At 50.4% G+C, this 17,919-nt stretch overlaps 1 protein-coding gene across 1 annotated transcript in view; it reads left to right on the top strand.

Moving 5' to 3' along the window:
* The window catches only part of LOC133130489 (zinc finger homeobox protein 3-like), a gene marked incomplete at its 5' end in the record, with an annotated part of 20,410 nt that extends 4,116 nt beyond the window's left edge, over positions 1-16,294 (top strand). The window contains 3 exons of the mRNA XM_061245109.1: positions 1,356-1,479; positions 2,599-8,166; positions 9,202-16,294. Coding sequence (XP_061101093.1) covers positions 1,356-1,479; positions 2,599-8,166; positions 9,202-11,084 — 7,575 coding nt within the window. The remainder of the gene's footprint in view (positions 1-1,355; positions 1,480-2,598; positions 8,167-9,201) is intronic.
* Between the last annotated feature and the right edge of the window lie 1,625 nt (positions 16,295-17,919).

Raw genomic sequence — 17,919 nt, 5'->3', positions numbered from 1 at the left:
GGGAAGCAGGCATTTACACATGATTGACTCCAACCTTTTCAAGAGCGGAGCAGACCTGCCCACGTTCCGGCACTTTCTAATCAATATACATCGCTCCCTGAAAGCTTCTAATTAAAGAAGAAAAGCCGGGGGAAAAAGGCTCTGAGTGGAAAAGGGAGATGCGTTTATTTTTTGTTTTCTGTCTTCATATGTCACCTTTTTAATTAATGCTTTTATCTATTATTATTTAATTTCGCAATATAAAAAAAATATCTATATTAAATGTCTTAAGCTGAATAGAGTAGCATTGCTGGGAAGCCTGCGGTGTGGGTTCTTCTTCTTTGCTTTCTACCTTTCACGAGCCAAGGCTAAGTTTCCCAGCATGCCGTTTGTTCAATGACAACGTGGCTCCGCACTCCGACTCTCCGCGCGGAGGAGAGTGATTTAATTAGCTATCCTAATAAGCTTTGCGCCCGACCGAGGTAGGCCTTGCAGCCCATCTCTCTAATGGGCTGCAGCAAGAGGTTGTACTTTCAGCGTCTGACAAAACACCGGCGCTGATCAAAGTGTACATTCCTGAGATGGTAAATAGGGTTTTTTTTATTATTATTATTATTATGATAAAAAAAAAGAGAGATTATATTTGTGTTGAGTACAAGAATGTTTGAAGAGCCGCAAGCTTTATGAAAAACCACATGGATGTTTTTTTCATTCTTATTATTTGCAGTTTTTGTAATCTTTGTGTGTGTTGCGGGGAGCTCCCAGAACACACACACACACGCACACACGCATGCGCGCACACACACACACAAAGTTATCTATTCTGTCCCTACTCTCATCCTCAGTGGAAGCCATTTTGTTTTTTTGTTTTTAGGAAGCCGCTTCTTGCGAAACCTTGACCGTGTTCAGTAATGAACCGTGTTCAGTAATTAACCGTGTACAGTAATGACCCGTGTTCTGTAATTAACCGTGTACAGTAATTAACAGTTTTCAGTAATTAACTGTGTACAGTAATTAACCATGTTCAGTAATTAGCAGTGTTCAGTAATGAACCGTGTACAGTAATGAACCGTGTACAGTAATTAACCGTGTTCAGTGATTAACCGTGTTCAGTGATTAACCGTGTTCAGTAATTAACCGTGTTCAGTAATTAACCGTGTTCAGTAATTAACCGTGTTCAGTGATTCACCGTGTTCAGTGATTAACCGTGATTAACCGTGTTCAGTAATTAACCGTGATTAACCGTGTTCAGTAATTAACCGTGTTCAGTAATTAACCGTGTACAGTAATTAACCGTGTTCAGTAATTAACCGTGTTCAGTGATTCACCGTGTTCAGTGATTAACCGTGGGCATACCTTGTGTTTAATTTGTCCAGGTGGCCGCGTCGGAGGTCCTGCCGGCGAGCATGTTCATCCCGGTCCCGGCTCCAGAGCGGGACGGACGCGACACGCCACAGGCTGTGGGCACCTCCAGCTCTGAGGACGCCAGGAAACCCACGGGTCAGTACTGTCTGTCTGTCCACCCTGCGGTCTGTGCCCACCCTGCGGTCTGTGCCCACCTGCAGTCTGTGCCCACCTGCAGTCTGTGCCCCTCTGCAGTCTGTGCCCCTCTGCGGTCTGTCCCCACTGCGGTCTGTCCCCACTGCGGTCTGTGCCCCTCTGCAGTCTGTGCCCCACTGCGGTCTGTGCCCCTATGCGGTCTGTACCCACTGTGGTCTGTGCCCCTATGCGGTCTGCGCCCCTATGCTGTCTGTGCCCCTATGCGGTCTGTCCCCACTGCGGTCTGTCCCCACTGCGGTCTGTGCCCATGTGCGGTCTGTGCCCATGTGCAGTCTGTACCCACCTGCGGTCTGTGCCCACCTGCGGTCTGCGCCTGTGCCTGAGGTGGAAAACTCAGGTTCAGAAAGTAGACTCTTATTCCAATCACCTGGATTTGTGTTTTTGTTCGGCCAATTCATCAGCCAAGAAGCTGGAACTGATTTGTGAAATCAGCTGGCTGAGTTCACGGGTGGAAGAAATGAATGGCAGGACTTTTACTTTCTGCCCCCTGGACTTTCCACCTCTGCTGCCCGTGCATCAATCATATCAGTGCGAGATATTGCCTTTCCTCCGTTGCGGGGCCCAGTGGCGACTTCCAAACAGCTTTGCACAGCGGCTCTCGGCCTCTTGTATTGAAATTCTGACAGACAACGGGACAGCCTCATCACCTGAAGGACAGAGGGAGGGGGGAAAAGGGGGGGGGGGTTAGGGAATTAAAAGGGCCTATGAAAGAAAGGCCATATGTATGTATTCTCAGAAAATCTTTCCTTTTTGAAAACATAATAAAAAAAACAGAGGTGCCGGGAAGCCAGTGTTGGGGGGTCAGCCGTTCATTAACGAGGCAAGGCCACCCTTCACTAGACAGTGGGGGAAAATGCACGGTCCCCTTTCTGTGGAAAAACTGGGAATACATTATTACAGCGCTGTCCTTCAAGGACCCCTCCTCCCTGAAGCCCCCCCCGCCCTCTAAATGCTAAATATACTGTGTGGAAATTAAATATGGTGACAGACATATTCATATGAGGTTTTTTTTCTTTTTTTTTGTGTGTTTTCTTTATCTTGTTTTTTTTTTCCTGGCAGAGAGCTCAGAACCGGAGTCTGAGAAAGTGGCCCTGCCTTCCTCCGAGGCAGCCGAAGCCCACGCGTCCCCCCTGGAGGAGCAGCAACAGACGATGACGACAACGACGAAGGACGACTCCGCCGGCTTCCTGTGCTGGAAGAAAGGCTGCAACCAGGTCTTCAAGTCCTCCAACGCCCTCCAGACGCACTTCAACGAGGTGCACAACAAGAGGCCGCAGCTCCCCGTCTCGGACCGCCACGTCTACAAGTACCGCTGCAACCAGTGCAGCCTGGCCTTCAAGACGGTGGAGAAGCTGCAGCTGCACTCGCAGTACCACGTGATCCGCGCGGCCACCATGTGCTGCCTCTGCCAGCGCAGCTTCCGCACGCTGCCCGCCCTGAAGAAGCACCTGGAGACCAGCCACCTGGAGCTGAGCGAGGCCGACATCCAGCAGCTCTACGGCGGGCTGCTGATGAACGGCGACCTCATGGTCATGGGCGACCCGACGCTTGGCGAGGACCAGGGCCCCCTCGGCGAGGACGAGAAGGAAGGGGAGGACAGCGACGCGGAGGAGAAGCAGAGCCCCACGGGCAGCGACTCGGGCTCCGTCCTGGAGGACTCCGGGCAGGAGCCGAAGCGCGCCCTGCCCTTCAGGAAGGGCCCCAACTTCACCATGGAGAAGTTCCTGGACCCGTCCAGGCCGTTCAAGTGCACGGTGTGCAAGGAGTCGTTCACCCAGAAGAACATCCTCCTCGTCCACTACAACTCCGTGTCGCACCTGCACAAGGTGAAGCGCGCCCTGCAGGAGTCCACCGCCGGCCACCCCGAGCCCACCAGCAGCCCGGACAACAAGCCCTTCAAGTGCGGCACCTGCAACGTGGCGTACAGCCAGAGCTCCACCCTGGAGATTCACATGCGCTCGGTCCTCCACCAGACCAAGGCCCGCGCGGCTAAGCTCGAGGCGGCGGGGACCTCCGGCAGCTCCATCGGCTCTTTGGGCGGCGGCGGAGGGAGCTCCTCCGTCGGGACGTCGTCGTCTAGCCCCAGCCCGGCCGCCAACTTGACGACCGCCATGGCCAACAGCTCTTCGTCCTCCGTACAGACTGTGCAAAGCATCCTGGGTGGCGGTCACGCGAGCCAGTCCCACGGCATGGACGGCCTGGGAAACTCCGCGGCGGCCTGTCAGCCGTCCCCGTCCGAGAACCACGACTCGAAGAAGAAGTTTGCGGACATGCTGTCCTCGAGGAGCCAAGTGCAGCAGCAGCTGCAGCAGCAACAGCAGCAGCAGCAGCAGCAGCTGGCCCAGGCTCAAGCGCACGCCCAGGCCCAGCTCCAACAGGAGCTCCAGCAGCAAGCTGCCCTCCTCCAGTCCCAACTCTTCAACCCAGCTCTCCTCCAGCACTTCCCCATGACGACGGACGCTCTTCTCCCCCTGCAGCAGCAGCAGTTGCTCTTCCCCTTCTACATCCCCGGGGCGGAGTTTCAGCTGAACCCCGAGCTCGGCCTCAACAGCTCCGCACTCGGCATGGCCGGCTCCTCCACCTCCTCCCTGCTGGAGGACCTGAAGAACTCCGCCCAGCAGGCCCAGCAGAGCTGCCTGCAGCAGCAGCTGCTGCACCACCACCTGCAGCAGCAGGTGCACTCGCAGGCTCAGGGCCAGATGGCTCTGCTCCAGCAGAACGCCTCGCTCCTGCACCAGGTCGAGAAAAAAACGTCCAAGCACGCGTCCCACGGCGAGAAAGACCGGGACAGGCAGAGGGACAAAGAGGTCAACGAGAAGGTGGACGACCACCAATCGGAAGAGGGCATGGACGGTATCAAAAATAAAGAGAAGAAGGATCAGCCCCAGACGTCCACGGCGGTCAACCACGATCCGAGCTTTCCACCTCCCAGGATCGCTTCCGATGCTCGGGGAAATGCCACCAAAGCCCTTTTGGAGAACTTTGGGTTTGAGCTGGTCATCCAATACAATGAGAACAAGCAGAAGGTGCAGAAGAAGTTGTCGGGAATGGGACCCGCGGGGCCGAGCATGCCGGCCGGAATCTGCAGGATGGTGGATCCCGTCGAGGGGCTCGAGAAGCTGGAGTGTGAGGCATGCGGAAAGCTCTTCTCCAACATCCTGATCCTGAAGAGTCACCAGGAGCACATCCACCAGGCCTTCTTCCCGTTCCCCTCTTTGGAGAGATTCGCCAAGGAGTACAGGGAGCAGTATGACAAACAGTACCCGCTAAGGCCTCAGACCCCTGAGACGGCACCACCTCCCCCTCCTCCACCTCCACCTCCTCCGCCTCCGCCCCAACCACAGCGGGCCCCCACCCCGAACGTCCCCGTGTCCACCCCGTCTCTGACGCCGCCCGCCGCCCCTCCTTCACAGCCCCCGGTTTCCATGGCGCAAATCTCCATGCCGATGGACCTGCCTCTCTTCTCCCCCCTCATGATGCAGTCCATGTCCCTGCAGTCTTTGCCCTCTCAGCTGCCCTCGGTGGAGTCCGGCCTGGCCAACGACCTGGCCCAGCTCTACCAGCAGCAGCTTACCCCCGCCATGCTGCAGCAGCAGCAGCAGAACAAGAGGCCGCGGACACGCATCACCGACGACCAGCTGAGGGTCCTGCGGCAGTACTTCGACATCAACAACTCCCCGAACGAAGAGCAGATCAAGGAGATGGCCGACAAGTCGGGCCTGCCCCAGAAGGTCATCAAGCACTGGTTCCGCAACACCCTTTTCAAAGAGCGTCAGCGCAACAAGGATTCACCGTACAACTTCAACAACCCTCCCATCACCACCCTGGAGGACACCAAAGTTGATTCCAAGCCGCCGTCCCCTGAGCCCCAGAGACATGAGTATTACGGAAGCAAGAGGTCCTCAAGAACAAGGTTCACTGATTACCAGCTTCGGGTGCTGCAAGATTTCTTTGACGCCAATGCCTACCCTAAAGATGATGAATTTGAGCAGCTTTCCAACCTGCTGAGTCTGCCCACCCGGGTCATTGTCGTGTGGTTCCAGAACGCCCGGCAGAAGGCCCGCAAGAACTACGAGAACCAGGGAGACGGGTGCAAGGAAGGGGAGCGTCGCGAGCTGTCCAACGACCGTTATATCCGCACCACGAATCTGAACTACCAGTGCAAGAAGTGCAGCCTGGTCTTCCAGCGCATCTTCGACCTCATCAAGCACCAGAAGAAGCTGTGCTACAAAGACGAGGACGAGGAAGGGCAGTACGACAGCCAAAACGAGGACTCGGTGGATCTCTCGAACGAATACTACACCCCGTCTGGCTCCTCCTGCCACACGCCCATGCCCTCCTCCTCCAGCCTGTGCCCCCTGCCCCCGTCCACTTCGGCCTTCTCCCAGTTGGCCTCTTCCTCCGAGAGAGAGGAGGCCTCCCCCGCCAACACGTCGAACGCGTTCGGCGAGAAGCCCAAGCACTCGGCCGAGACGCCGCCCGCGAAGCCGCGGGAGAACCAGGTGACCGTCAAGCAGGAGAGTCCACAGCAGCAACCGCCAGCCCTGCAGGTGGAGACACAGCAGCCCAGGCAACCTCCGCGTGAGGAGAAGGCCCAGTGCGCCCCAAAGACGCCGAAGCACCACTCCCTGTTTCCTTCCCAGCAAAAGCAGCAGTGTGGTCCCACTCTATCGCAGGCCAGTCCCGCTCCCTCGCAGAGCTCCCACATGTCCCTCAACCCCCTCCTCACATCGCCCTCCCAGCAGCAGCAGCAGCAGCAGCAGCAGCAGCAGCAGCTTGCCCAGCAGTTGATCCCTTACCAGTGTGACCAGTGCAAGCTGGGCTTCCCGTCCTTCGAGCACTGGCAGGAGCATCAGCAGCTTCACTTCCTGACGGTGCAGAACCAGTTCATTCACCCCCAGTTCCTCGACCGCCCCATGGACATGCCCTTCATGTTGTTCGACCCCAGCAACCCCCTGCTGGCCAGTCAGCTGCTGTCCGGGGCCATGCCGCAGATGCCCACCAGCTCGGCCACCTCGCCCTCTACCCCCACCTCCACCATGAACTCCCTGAAGAGGAAACTGGAGGAGAAAGCCGGCACCAGTCCCGGGGAGAACGACAGCACCCACAGCGGGGAGGAGCCCCAGCGGGACAAGCGGCTCAGGACGACCATCACGCCCGAGCAGCTGGAGGTCCTGTACCAGAAGTACCTGCTGGACTCCAACCCCACCCGCAAGATGCTCGACCACATCGCCCACGAGGTGGGCCTGAAGAAGAGGGTGGTGCAGGTGTGGTTTCAGAACACCAGGGCCCGGGAGAGGAAAGGGCAGTTCCGTGCCGTCGGGCCCGCCCAGGCTCACCGCCGCTGCCCCTTCTGTCGCGCCCTGTTCAAGGCAAAGACCGCCCTCGAGGCCCACATCCGCTCGCGCCACTGGCACGAAGCCAAGCGCGCTGGCTACAACCTCTCCCTCTCGGGCATGTGCCCCGATCTGGAAGGGTTGCAGTTGAAGTTGGATCCCCTGGACATTTCCAGCTCTCCGCAGCCCCCCCTCTCCAACAATGACGGACAGTGCTCCTCCCTCTCGCCAGTGAGCAAACACATGGACCTTTCTCCTCGGGGCCTGCTGAGCCCGACGTCCATCAAGGTTGAAGGAATGGAGGACTTTGAAAGTCCCTCCATGTCGTCTGTGAACTTGAGCTTCGATCCCAGCAAGTTGGACAATGACGACTGCTCCTCTGTGAACACGGCTATCACGGACACCACCACGGGGGACGAGGCCAACGCAGATAACGACAGTGCAGACGCTAAGCTCAGTCATAACAGCAGTGACTTTCTCTCCAAGTCCGGGGGGGCGCCACCTTCTGCCGAGAACGACGACCAGATGTCTTCAGGGCTGGTGAGCCCCGCGACAAGTTACTACACCCGGGACTTTGAAAATGAGACTATAGTGGACTACAGTGAGAACTCAAGTCTGGCGGACCCCTGCTCACCGAGCCCTGGGGCTTCGGGAAGCAGGAGCATCGATAGTGGCGACCGGCCGGGCCAAAAGCGTTTCCGAACACAGATGACCAACCTCCAGCTCAAAGTGCTGAAGTCCTGCTTCAACGACTACAGGACTCCCACCATGCTGGAATGTGAGGTGCTGGGCAACGACATCGGACTCCCGAAGAGGGTGGTTCAGGTGTGGTTCCAGAACGCCCGCGCCAAGGAGAAGAAAGCCAAGCTCAGCATGGCCAAGCATTTCGGCATCAACCAGACGTCCTACGAGGGACCCAAGACGGAGTGCACGCTGTGCGGGGTGAAGTACAGCGCCCGGGTGTCGGTGCGAGACCACATCTTCTCCCAGCAGCACATCAACAAGGTGAGGGACACCATCGGGAGCCAGCTGGACAAGGAGAAGGAGTACTTCGACCCGGCCACAGTGCGGCAGCTGATGGCTCAGCAAGAGATGGACCGCATTAAGAAAGCCAACGAGGTCTTGGGACTGGCGCAGCAGCAAGCCATGCAGCAGCAAGGGATTTTCGACAGCCCCGCCCTGCAGGCCCTGAACCTCTCGTCAAGCTACGGCGCTTTGCAGGGGATCCCCCCTGTCCTTCTGCCGGGGGTTAGCAGCCCTTCCTTACCGGGGTTCACGTCATCGAACGCAGGTACTGTGCGTCGGCACCCTCTCCGTCGGTTCGTGACCAAACCCTGTCCCTGGAGATCTACTGTCCTGTAGGTTTTCATTACAAACCTCATAAAGTTCACCTCATTCAGCAGCCAGAAATCTTGTTTATCTGCTAATTAGTGGAGTCACCCTACGGGGGATGGTAGATATCCAGGAACAGGGTAGGTTGCAGCTGGTCTACATCAAGAGGCTCATTGACGAGGCTTTCTATAACATTTATCTTGAACTTAATTTGGATTTGGATTGTACTATAATTCAAGTGTAATTATTGGCCAGGGATAAGTGCAGGTTTTTGAATGCTCACGTTTTATTACCACGATATTTTCCAGATGTTCCATGTTTTCCTTTTGCAAGTATGAAGGATAGTGTATATACACATTTATTAAAGCAAAAAACCAAATACATTTTTCTCTGAAATGTCCTGCTTAGTTTACTTGGGACTACAGTCTCCGGTAATGCATTTATTTTTGTTTCTCCCATAAGAATGCAAAAACCATGATGCATTGCAGTCAGAGGAATGAGGCAGCGGGGAGAATAAATAATGGATCACACTTCATCTTGTGTACAATTTCACAAAATATTAGTGGTGCGGCATCCGTAGCGTGTCTGACTCTCGAGCCGCATTCACATCACCCACTATAGCAGTTTGTGGTCCAATCACTATGTTACCATCTTCAGTTTCTGTCTGGTTAAAGCAAAAAAATACAGAGTGAACTGTCCCACTCTCCTTTACAGAATACTAGGGTGTCATTACACACATATGCCTTGATATTCCAGGTTATAACAAAGTAATTACATAATTGTAAAATAGGATGAAAATGCAGTTCTATGGATCTTCACATCACCCTCCTCTGCTAACCAGCTTTCCCAAAATGACATAAATTAGTTGTTTGAGAAACGCTCGGCTGACTTTTGTGTATAGATTCTGAAAGTATGAACAGGCAATACAGTTCATATTCTCGATGAATTGGCCTTTAAGTAATTTCTGTATTGTCCCTTGCCTGGTGTCTTTCAGCTTTAACGCCTCCAAAACCTCCGAACCTCCTGAGCATGCCCGGTGCCAGTGTCCCCTCCCCCAGCCTCCCCACATCTGGATTACCCAACAGGCCACCCTCCTCTTCCTCCCTGGCCTCGCCCAGCCCCGGCCAGGCCACCACCTCCACGGCCCACTCCACCCCCAACCCGACCGCCACCTCCTCCACCTCCGCCTCCAACTCCACCTCCACCTCCACCTCCGCCTCCAACTCCACCTCTTCTGCCGCCCGGGCCGAACCGCCCAAAGAGCGGGAGGCCGAGAGGCACAGGGAGAAGGAGAAGCTGAGGGAGAAGACCGAGAAGCCGCCGACGCCGTCCTCCACGGGCGGCGCCCCGGCGCCCTCCACGTCCGCCGCCAGCGCCAAGAAGGAGAAGTCCGACCCGGCCGTCCCTGCCACGTCCATGCCGACCCCGGGCATGGAGTACGTGGTGGACCCCGCCCAGCTCCAGGCCCTGCAGGCCGCCCTGGCCTCGGACCCCACGGCTCTCCTCACCAGTCAGTTCCTGCCCTACTTCATGCCCGGCTTCTCGCCGTACTACGCCCCCCAGATACCCGGGGCCCTCCAGGGCGGCTACCTGCAGCCCATGTACGGCATGGAGAGCCTGTTCCCGTACAACCCGGCTCTGTCGCAGGCCCTGATGGGACTGTCCCAAGGGTCCCTGCTCCAGCACTACCAGCAATATCAGCAGAACCTGCAGGGGGCGCTCCAGCAGCAGCAGCGGCAGCTCCAGCAGCAGCAGCAGCAGCAGCAGCAGCAGAAGCAGCCAAAGGCGAGTCACGCTCCGGCCCCGTCCAAAACCCCAGAGACCCCCGACCACAAAGAATCTGCCAAAGATCCAGTGAAAGCCGAACAGCAGAAAGGCACTCCCTCCTGCCAGAACTCTTCCTCCTTCGCTTCTTCCTCCTCCTCCTCCTCTTCCTCCTCTCACAAGAACCCACCCTTCGAGCCGCAAGAGGCAGGCGGCAAAGGCGCGGAGCCCGCCCTCGACCAGTACATCGTCCCCAGAGTGCAGCACCGGCTGGCGTGTGCAAAGTGTCAAGCCGTATTCAGCAAGGAAGAGGCGGCCATCGGCCACCTGAAGTCCATCTGCTTCTTCGGTCAGTCTATGGCGAACCTGCAAGAGATGTTGCTTCGAGTCCCCGGCAGCGGTGGGAGTACGGGCGAGGGTGGCCTGTACGACTGCCTGGCGTGCGACACCACGCTGGACGGGGAGAAAGCGCTCAGTCAACACCTGGAGTCGGCCTTGCACAAACACAGAACAATCAAGCGATCAGCCAGAAATGCCAAAGAGCACGCTTCTAGTTTATTACCTCACTCTTCAGCCCGCTTCCCCGATCCTAACACCACATCTACCTCGCAGTCTGCCTCCCACAGTAACAGCAGCCCCCCTCCCCCTCCGCCGACGACCGCGACACACGCAGCCACGCCGTCCCCTCCCGCCTCTTCGTCCTCCTGCTCATCTTCCTCCGCGGCCGCCACGCCCCCACACAACGCGGCCGCCGCCGCCACCTCCGCCGCCGCCACCTCCGCCGGCGCCGCCAGCAAACCCTGGCCCCAGGCCCACGTCTCCAGAGCTTCAGCTGGGAAGCCCAACGCGGCCTCTCCCTCCCGTTCCTCCCCTCATTCTTTTCCTCCAGTGTCCTCACCTTCAACTGTTACCTCAAGTTCCTTGAGCACCTCAGGGGTTCAGACCTCGATACCAACAGACGTCTTAACCGACGAGCGTGAGTCTGGCAGGGGTCAGAGGTCGGACAGGCCGGGACGGCCGGCTGAGGAGCCGCTGCCGCCCGGCTGTCTCAAAGACAGTAGTAGTTGTAGTAGTACTCTTGCTAGCTTAGGAACGGACTCCCTCCGATTGTAAAAGAGCTTTCAACAACGATGGACAATATTTAAAAAATGTAAAAAAAAAAAAACTTAAAAAAAAGACAAAAAAAAGAAACCAACAAAAGAAAAAAAAGACAAAAAAAAGCAGCGATGTTAAAAAAAAAAAATGTTTAAAAATATACAAACCAATTTCAGAAGAAAAGATGTGTAAAGATTAACTGCAATTCCAAAGCTTGTAACCAAAAATTAAATGTTAATGGATTGTTTTCCCATATCAACATGCTGGTTTACGTTGATTACATTGAACTAAAATATATATTTAAATATATATAGCTAAAATAAAGTGACTGCAGTTAAGTTTTGGATATTGATAGCAGAATGCTGTACAGCAATGGACTGCCTCAAACAGCCCCTTGTCCCTGAAAATAATGAATTAACACGTCGTCCCTTGTTTGTTTAATTACGCCCACTTAATAGCACAGAAACAAAAGCCAGTATGCACTGTATGGGAGAATAGTCTTACATTTCCAGTTTTCTTGCTATCTAAGCATTCAGATACCAATGGCTTGCTAAAATAAGAAAAATAATGTAATGTCTATTTTATTCTCAGGTCAACAGCTCACAACCTTTTTATTCTGTTACAGAAATTCATTGTTTTTTTGTTTTTGTTTTGTGTTCCTAACAGAAGTAGGAAACTTTATTTTTGGCTATTAATTTAACTGGCAGAAAGTATTAAGAGAGAAAATCTCATGAAGGTGTAGCTTTCTGGGGATTCAAAAGGGTAGCTGATCTGCTGATTTTAAACATTAAAAATCGTTTTAAAAGGGGAGGGCAAACCCCGCCCACATCACCCAGGCACGGAGAGTATTGCAGACTTGTTGGTGGGGAGAAAAAAAGATTTTTTAAAGTAAAAAAAAAAAAAAAAAAAAAAAAAAACTTTCTGTATTTATGATAGATATGAACATTTTTGGTGTTAAGTAGATTGTTGCATTGGAAATGAATTTAAACAGTATGGTAGACTGAAAAAAATATTTGTGTATATTTAGCTTTTGTATCGTCCAACTTAAAAGGCGGTTCATTTGATGTTGTCTTGGTCATTCCGATAGACTAGAACGAGGAGCAGTGACAGATCTGCTCCTTACTTCTGTTTTATTCTTCGCTGTTTGGCTGTCATTCGCCCAGCTGTCATTCTCTGACTTGGCGGGATCTATCCTTGCGTTTGTATCGTTTTCTTCCCCCCCCTCCTCCCCCCCCTCCCCCCCCCTTTTTCTTTTCTTGGTCGATACAATAGTGACAAAAAAAAAAGGAAAAAAATTCTGGGGTGAAATGTTTGAAGAAAATGTTTTATTATTTTTGTGTTACCTTTGTGCACTTATCACTGTCGGACTGTTTCTCTGTTTTTCTCTCTTTCCCTCGGTTCTCTCTCCCTGCGCTTGTAGATCCGGAGCTCTGCGCTCTGGCGCTACGGAGCGGATAAACTTCGTTTCTTGTGTAGTGTGGCTGCAGCCTTCCCAGGTTTATTTTTTCATAAGAACTTTTCCATGTTGTCATAGATGAAAATGAAAAATAATAATATTAATAGTAATATTAATAATAATAAGTCTCACGCTTTAAAACAAAAAGAGTATCCAAAGACAAAATACTTTCACCATTGGTGCATAAAGATGAGCAGAAGAGGCTTCTTTATACTTGATAATTTGTTGTTTTTAAAGAAAAGGAAAAACAAAGTTTTAAAATAAAGGAGTAGGTGTCAGAGTTGCCCTTTTTGCTTCATTGCAAGCAGACGGATGGCTTTAAACGTAAAACAACAAGAATACCAAAAACCAAAAAAAGGCCCCTGTCTTTGCGTTGTGGAGTAGCGCGCGAGAGAGCCATTGCTGTTTGTACGATAAAGGTTGAAAAGCTCTTCGTCTCACCGTGTCACACACACACAAACACACACGTTTTTTAAAGCAAATGGTTAAGGTCTGGTCTTCGAGGACATAAGTTTTGCTGCTAATGTAGTTTTTGAAAAGAGAATACCTAGATTGCATGCTCATTTTGCTTTATTGGCTAAGCTTTAACAACAGACAATAAATGGTTTATCACACCTCAATATCCTTTTCTGTTCTTGTTACAAAACGGAGCTTTGAAGACTGTGAATACTTGTTCCAAAGGATGGTTTGGCTTACATTTAGTTCGTTTTTTTTGTTTGTTTGTTTTTTTGGAGCAGACCAATATTGAAAGCCAATGATCTATATTGTACAGAACAGTGCATTCCAAATACAACATCAGTTTGTTTTTGTTTTTTTTGTTTGTGTTCAAGCAAGGACTGATTTTCGTATTCCTTCTGTTATTTAAAAAGGTCACTGTAAGCTTTTTCGTCCCTGATTGCAGTGATATATGGACTCCTAGTTCACTAACACAGATCTGGCGTGCGGAGTTGAGAATGTTAGATTACTCACTCGCGAAGAATACTTTAGACTAATCGTGGTGACCAGAATATTATGTACATAGCATAGGTCTGATTCTCGCCCGCCATCTCGCCAGTTTAATGTTCTCGTCCCTCTCAGCTGCCAACAAGTCAGTGAAGGAACTCAAGGTTGATTGGACAGGAAGTGGTGGGCTTCCTGGATTAACTATCGCAGGTGTCCGTAGGCCGTTCGTCCGTCCATACCCCCTCCATAATCCGGAGATGCAGTCCTCGTCCCAAAGTATTGAAAGGAAGGAGCCAAGCTAACACTTTTTTTTGGGTTTGATGAAGATGTCCCTTTGTGGTTGAAACTTTAGGAGTGCGTACCTGCCTTCACGCCCAAAGAGGTCCGTCACTTCTGCCGTTTGCAGTCGCAATGGTTGTTCTCAAAGAATATATCCTCCCCTTCCCAGAAACAAATGTACAAAACTCATTATTATTATTATTATTATTTCTTTGCACCAAGACATATTGAAATGTGTGTAACTGCTCTTTGACCACACCTGTACAGCATTCGGCCTACTCCGAACATTGGCACACCTCAGGAGGGTGTTAAGTGTTGCATCTTGCAGAAACGTGATTTTGTGTCGATACTTTGCTTGCAGTAGAGATCTGATCTGCAAACGTGCCACTCTTCTCAACTCCAGTTCTCTGAAAGAAAAAAAGAAATTGTTCATATGATTATTTTTAAGAATCCTAATGTTGTACAGTTTATTCTTGAATTCTTGAAAATGCGGTTTTTCTGTTTTTTTTTGTCTTCAAATAATGTCACAGACATTGTTTTTTCATATAACTATTTGTATGTTATTTAGGTTTCTGTATATTACTTTTTCCTCATATAAATTAACATGTAACACTAGCTTTAAATCTGAATTGCTGAAGCTTCTTCTTTTTTTAAAATCTTTATACTACTCTGACCTGGCCACTTTATAATGTGATAAAGATCCATTACTTGTTTGCATTTTTTAAATTCTTTTTGAACTCTACTTTCCAGATCTTCTGTTCTAGGCTCTTCAGCTGTTGCAGCTTGCATGGATTGTGTGAGGTTGTGTGTTCTATTTGGTTGTGTATGTTTGTGTGTTCTAAGAGCCGGCATGTTTTTTTTTAATTATTTGATACTTTTTCACACCAAAATTACTGAACCGAAAATATAAATTTAAACAAGATATTGAATATGATAAAACTGGGATTTCAAAGGAAACCATAATCATAAATAATGAGGATGATAGTTGAGCGCTGAGCAGTCTTTTTAAATTGAATTTGTAATGTGGCCAAAGCTTTATACAGCTGCAAACGGGCAGAACACACAAACACGTGTGTATTTTACTGTGGCACAACACGTCGGGCAACAGCTGGCATGGTTACGAAAGCATCAATTCAAACTTGATTTTCACCAACAGTTAAAGAAAAGGAGATTGGGAGATGGTGTTTGCCGTAGTCATCTTCCCGCCTGCCTCTCCCCCCACTGTGAAAATGAACATGTATACAGATATAGATATATTTAAAACAACAGTTTTTTCTTTTCTTTTTTCTTTTTTTTTTTTAAAGGGAAAAAAAAAAAAAACTCTGGGAGCTTTCTGTATCGTTGGGAGAGTTCACACTGGCGTGAATGAGCGGCCATTTTGTTTGGCGGCGGGCGGCCATTTTGTTTGGCGGCGGGCGGCCCTGAGACCAGCTGGTCATGGCAGCCCGAGGCACAGGTAATGGTGGCTGAGATACCAAGTCAGTTATTCACTGTAGGCAGTTCTGGGAAGGGGACGGGACTCCTGATCCAGTGGTGGACATGAAACGGCACGGAGAATCTTGAAAAGCCAAACTACAGTAGCTGGAAACGCTATTTCCACGCTTTCTCTCTCTCTCTGTCTCTCTCTCTCTCTCTCTCTCTCTCTCTCTCTCTCTCTGTCCAGGTCCGCTCTCCAGCTTTAATTTTTTCCGCGTCGGGGCGGAGGAGGGTGGGCCGAGACACTTGCCTCCATTTTCACCGTCCGTATCGTTGATAGCTACCTGTCCTCCATCACTCTGGTCTCTCTCTCTTCCTCTCTTCCTCTCTCTCTTTCTCTCTTCCTCTCTCTCTCTCAGACACACACACACACACACACACACACAGAGTCAACCAAACGAACCACAAAAAAAAACCTGTTTCTCTATGAAAGGGGGTGTGTTTTTTTCTAAGCTGTAATTCTCAAAGAAAGCAGTTAGAATTTTATTTTTCTTTTAAAAAGCAAAGCAACCAAAATTAACAACCAAACTTAACAACCAAACCACTTTGCTCCAGTTTGTAAGATGAACTGCTGTGAGGAGCCCCCCCTCCCCCCAAATCCCTTGTGACTCCTGGTGCCACAATGATTTTTGTTTTGTTTTGTTTTTTTAACGCATTATTTTTTTCTGGTTTTAATTTTTGTTTTCTTGAATTACTCCTCCTCTGAGCCTGACAGAAAGGCCCGGAGGCTCCAGTTAGCCCACCTGAGGGTAGAAAAAACAGCCTTGCAATGTACAAAAAACGGCAAGTTAAACCAAAAATGTTGTTCTTGATGTCTTTTCTATACTGTAGTCTTGTTAGCTTTTTTTTGTTACTGTAATTATATGATGAAGATTTCCAAACTGCACCAAATTACATGGAGACTAACATACAAAAACCACGTGGAATTTCACTTTTAAAAAGAAACTTTTGTCACAAAGATCTTGTTGTCCTAGTTAAGTTGATTGTAGATGGTAATTGAATATACTCCTTTGAAAATATTTCATCAAGTATGTTTCTTGCTCATTGTGATACATTAAAAAAGTATGAGCAAAAATGTATTGTTTTCTTGTGCTGTTTTCTTGACCAGCACCCCACGGCACCAGACACGAGTTTACACAACGTGACGATTATCAAGAAGACTGTCGCTCAAAGATTGACTGCAGTCATGGACGTGTGTATGGCTTTCAGTCTAAATCTGTGTATTTTACATTTGACTTCAGTCCATGGATTTGTATCTCTGGGTGTTTTTTTTTCTTTTCTTTTTTTTTTAAACCAGCTCTCCTACTTAGCACATCTGTTAGCACATCTGTTTTGATCCTCACCCTCTCAGACATTACTGTTCTCCCTTCAGAACTCCCAAGGGTGATGTGCTAACAGATTTTGCTCCATTCCTGCTGATTTCACTGCTGATTTCACGCCGTTCCTGCTGATTTCACTGCTGATTTCACGCCGTTCCTGCTGATTTCACGCCGTTCCTGCTGATTTCACTGCTGATTTCACGCCGTTCCTGCTGATTTCACTGCTGATTTGAAAGTGGGGATTTAGTGAGCTCTGTGATGGAGGGATCGCTGAATCAGTCACAGAGGTTTGGCACCTTCACAGAAAAGAGCGACTTGGTTACTCTGAGTGAGTCAGTAACATGCTGTAGGCCTACCTCTCCTTAGTTTGGTGTTCGTGAGCGTCCACTCAGCCAATTCCCTCTCTTTGTAAAGGTCTCTTGAAATTTAAACTCCTGGTGTGTCCCAATACAAAATAAATAAATAAATTGGGTCACACTTCACTTGAACCCCATGCCGTAAGGCTGACATAGCCATGCGCATGGCACCAGTCATAACATTTACCAATAAAAGTATGACAGTTTTAAATCATTTGACACCAACTGACATCATCTGTTATGCCATCTTATAACAGTGTTATGCCATCTTATGACAGTGTTATGTCAGCCTTATGACGAGGGGGTTCAAGTAAAGTTACCAAAAACTTCCTCCGTTCCTCCTCCCCTCCCCTCCACTCCTCTCCTCCCCTCTCTCCTCTCCTCCCCTCCACTCCTCCCCTCTCTCTTCTCCTCTCCTCCCCTCTCCTCTCTTCTCCTCCCCTCTCTCCTCTCCTCTCCTCTCCTCTCATCTCCTCCCCTCCACTCCTCCCCTCTCCTCTCCTCACCTCTCCTCCCCTCTCTCCTCCCCTCTCCTCTCCTCCCCACTCCTCTCCTCATCTCCTCCCCTCCACTCCTCCCCACTCCTCTCCTCCCCTCCCCTCTCCTCTCCTTCGTTGGCCGCTTCCCGTGAGCCGCTTAGCGCTAAGATTTGTGGACAGGATTAATTAAAACATATTAAGTAACAAATGCGGGGGTAACGCTTAATGAGTGCGGGCTGGTAATGAGTAATTCCAGTTGATTAAGAAAAAGCAGAAAGAATGATATGTGTGAGTGAGATGTGCTAAAGAACACAGCGGCCGCCTAATTCATTCTGACTGGCATTAGGAAGCCAGTGTAACTTCCATTAGAGCTGCTGCTTAATTATAATGTGACATTTAAATGGCTGTGGGTAGGACCACAATTCATTATATTGACCATTCCCTGTGTGAGTGTGTGTGTGTGAGTGTGTGTGTGTGTGTGTGTGTGTGTGTGCGCACATGCATTTCCGTGTGGCTGAGTGTGAGTATGTGTGAGTGTGCGTATGT

The sequence above is a fragment of the Conger conger genome, chromosome 6 (assembly GCF_963514075.1).
Source record: "Conger conger chromosome 6, fConCon1.1, whole genome shotgun sequence".
Taxonomy (NCBI): Eukaryota; Metazoa; Chordata; class Actinopteri; order Anguilliformes; family Congridae; genus Conger; species Conger conger.
This window is presented reverse-complemented; position numbering and strand designations above follow the sequence as displayed.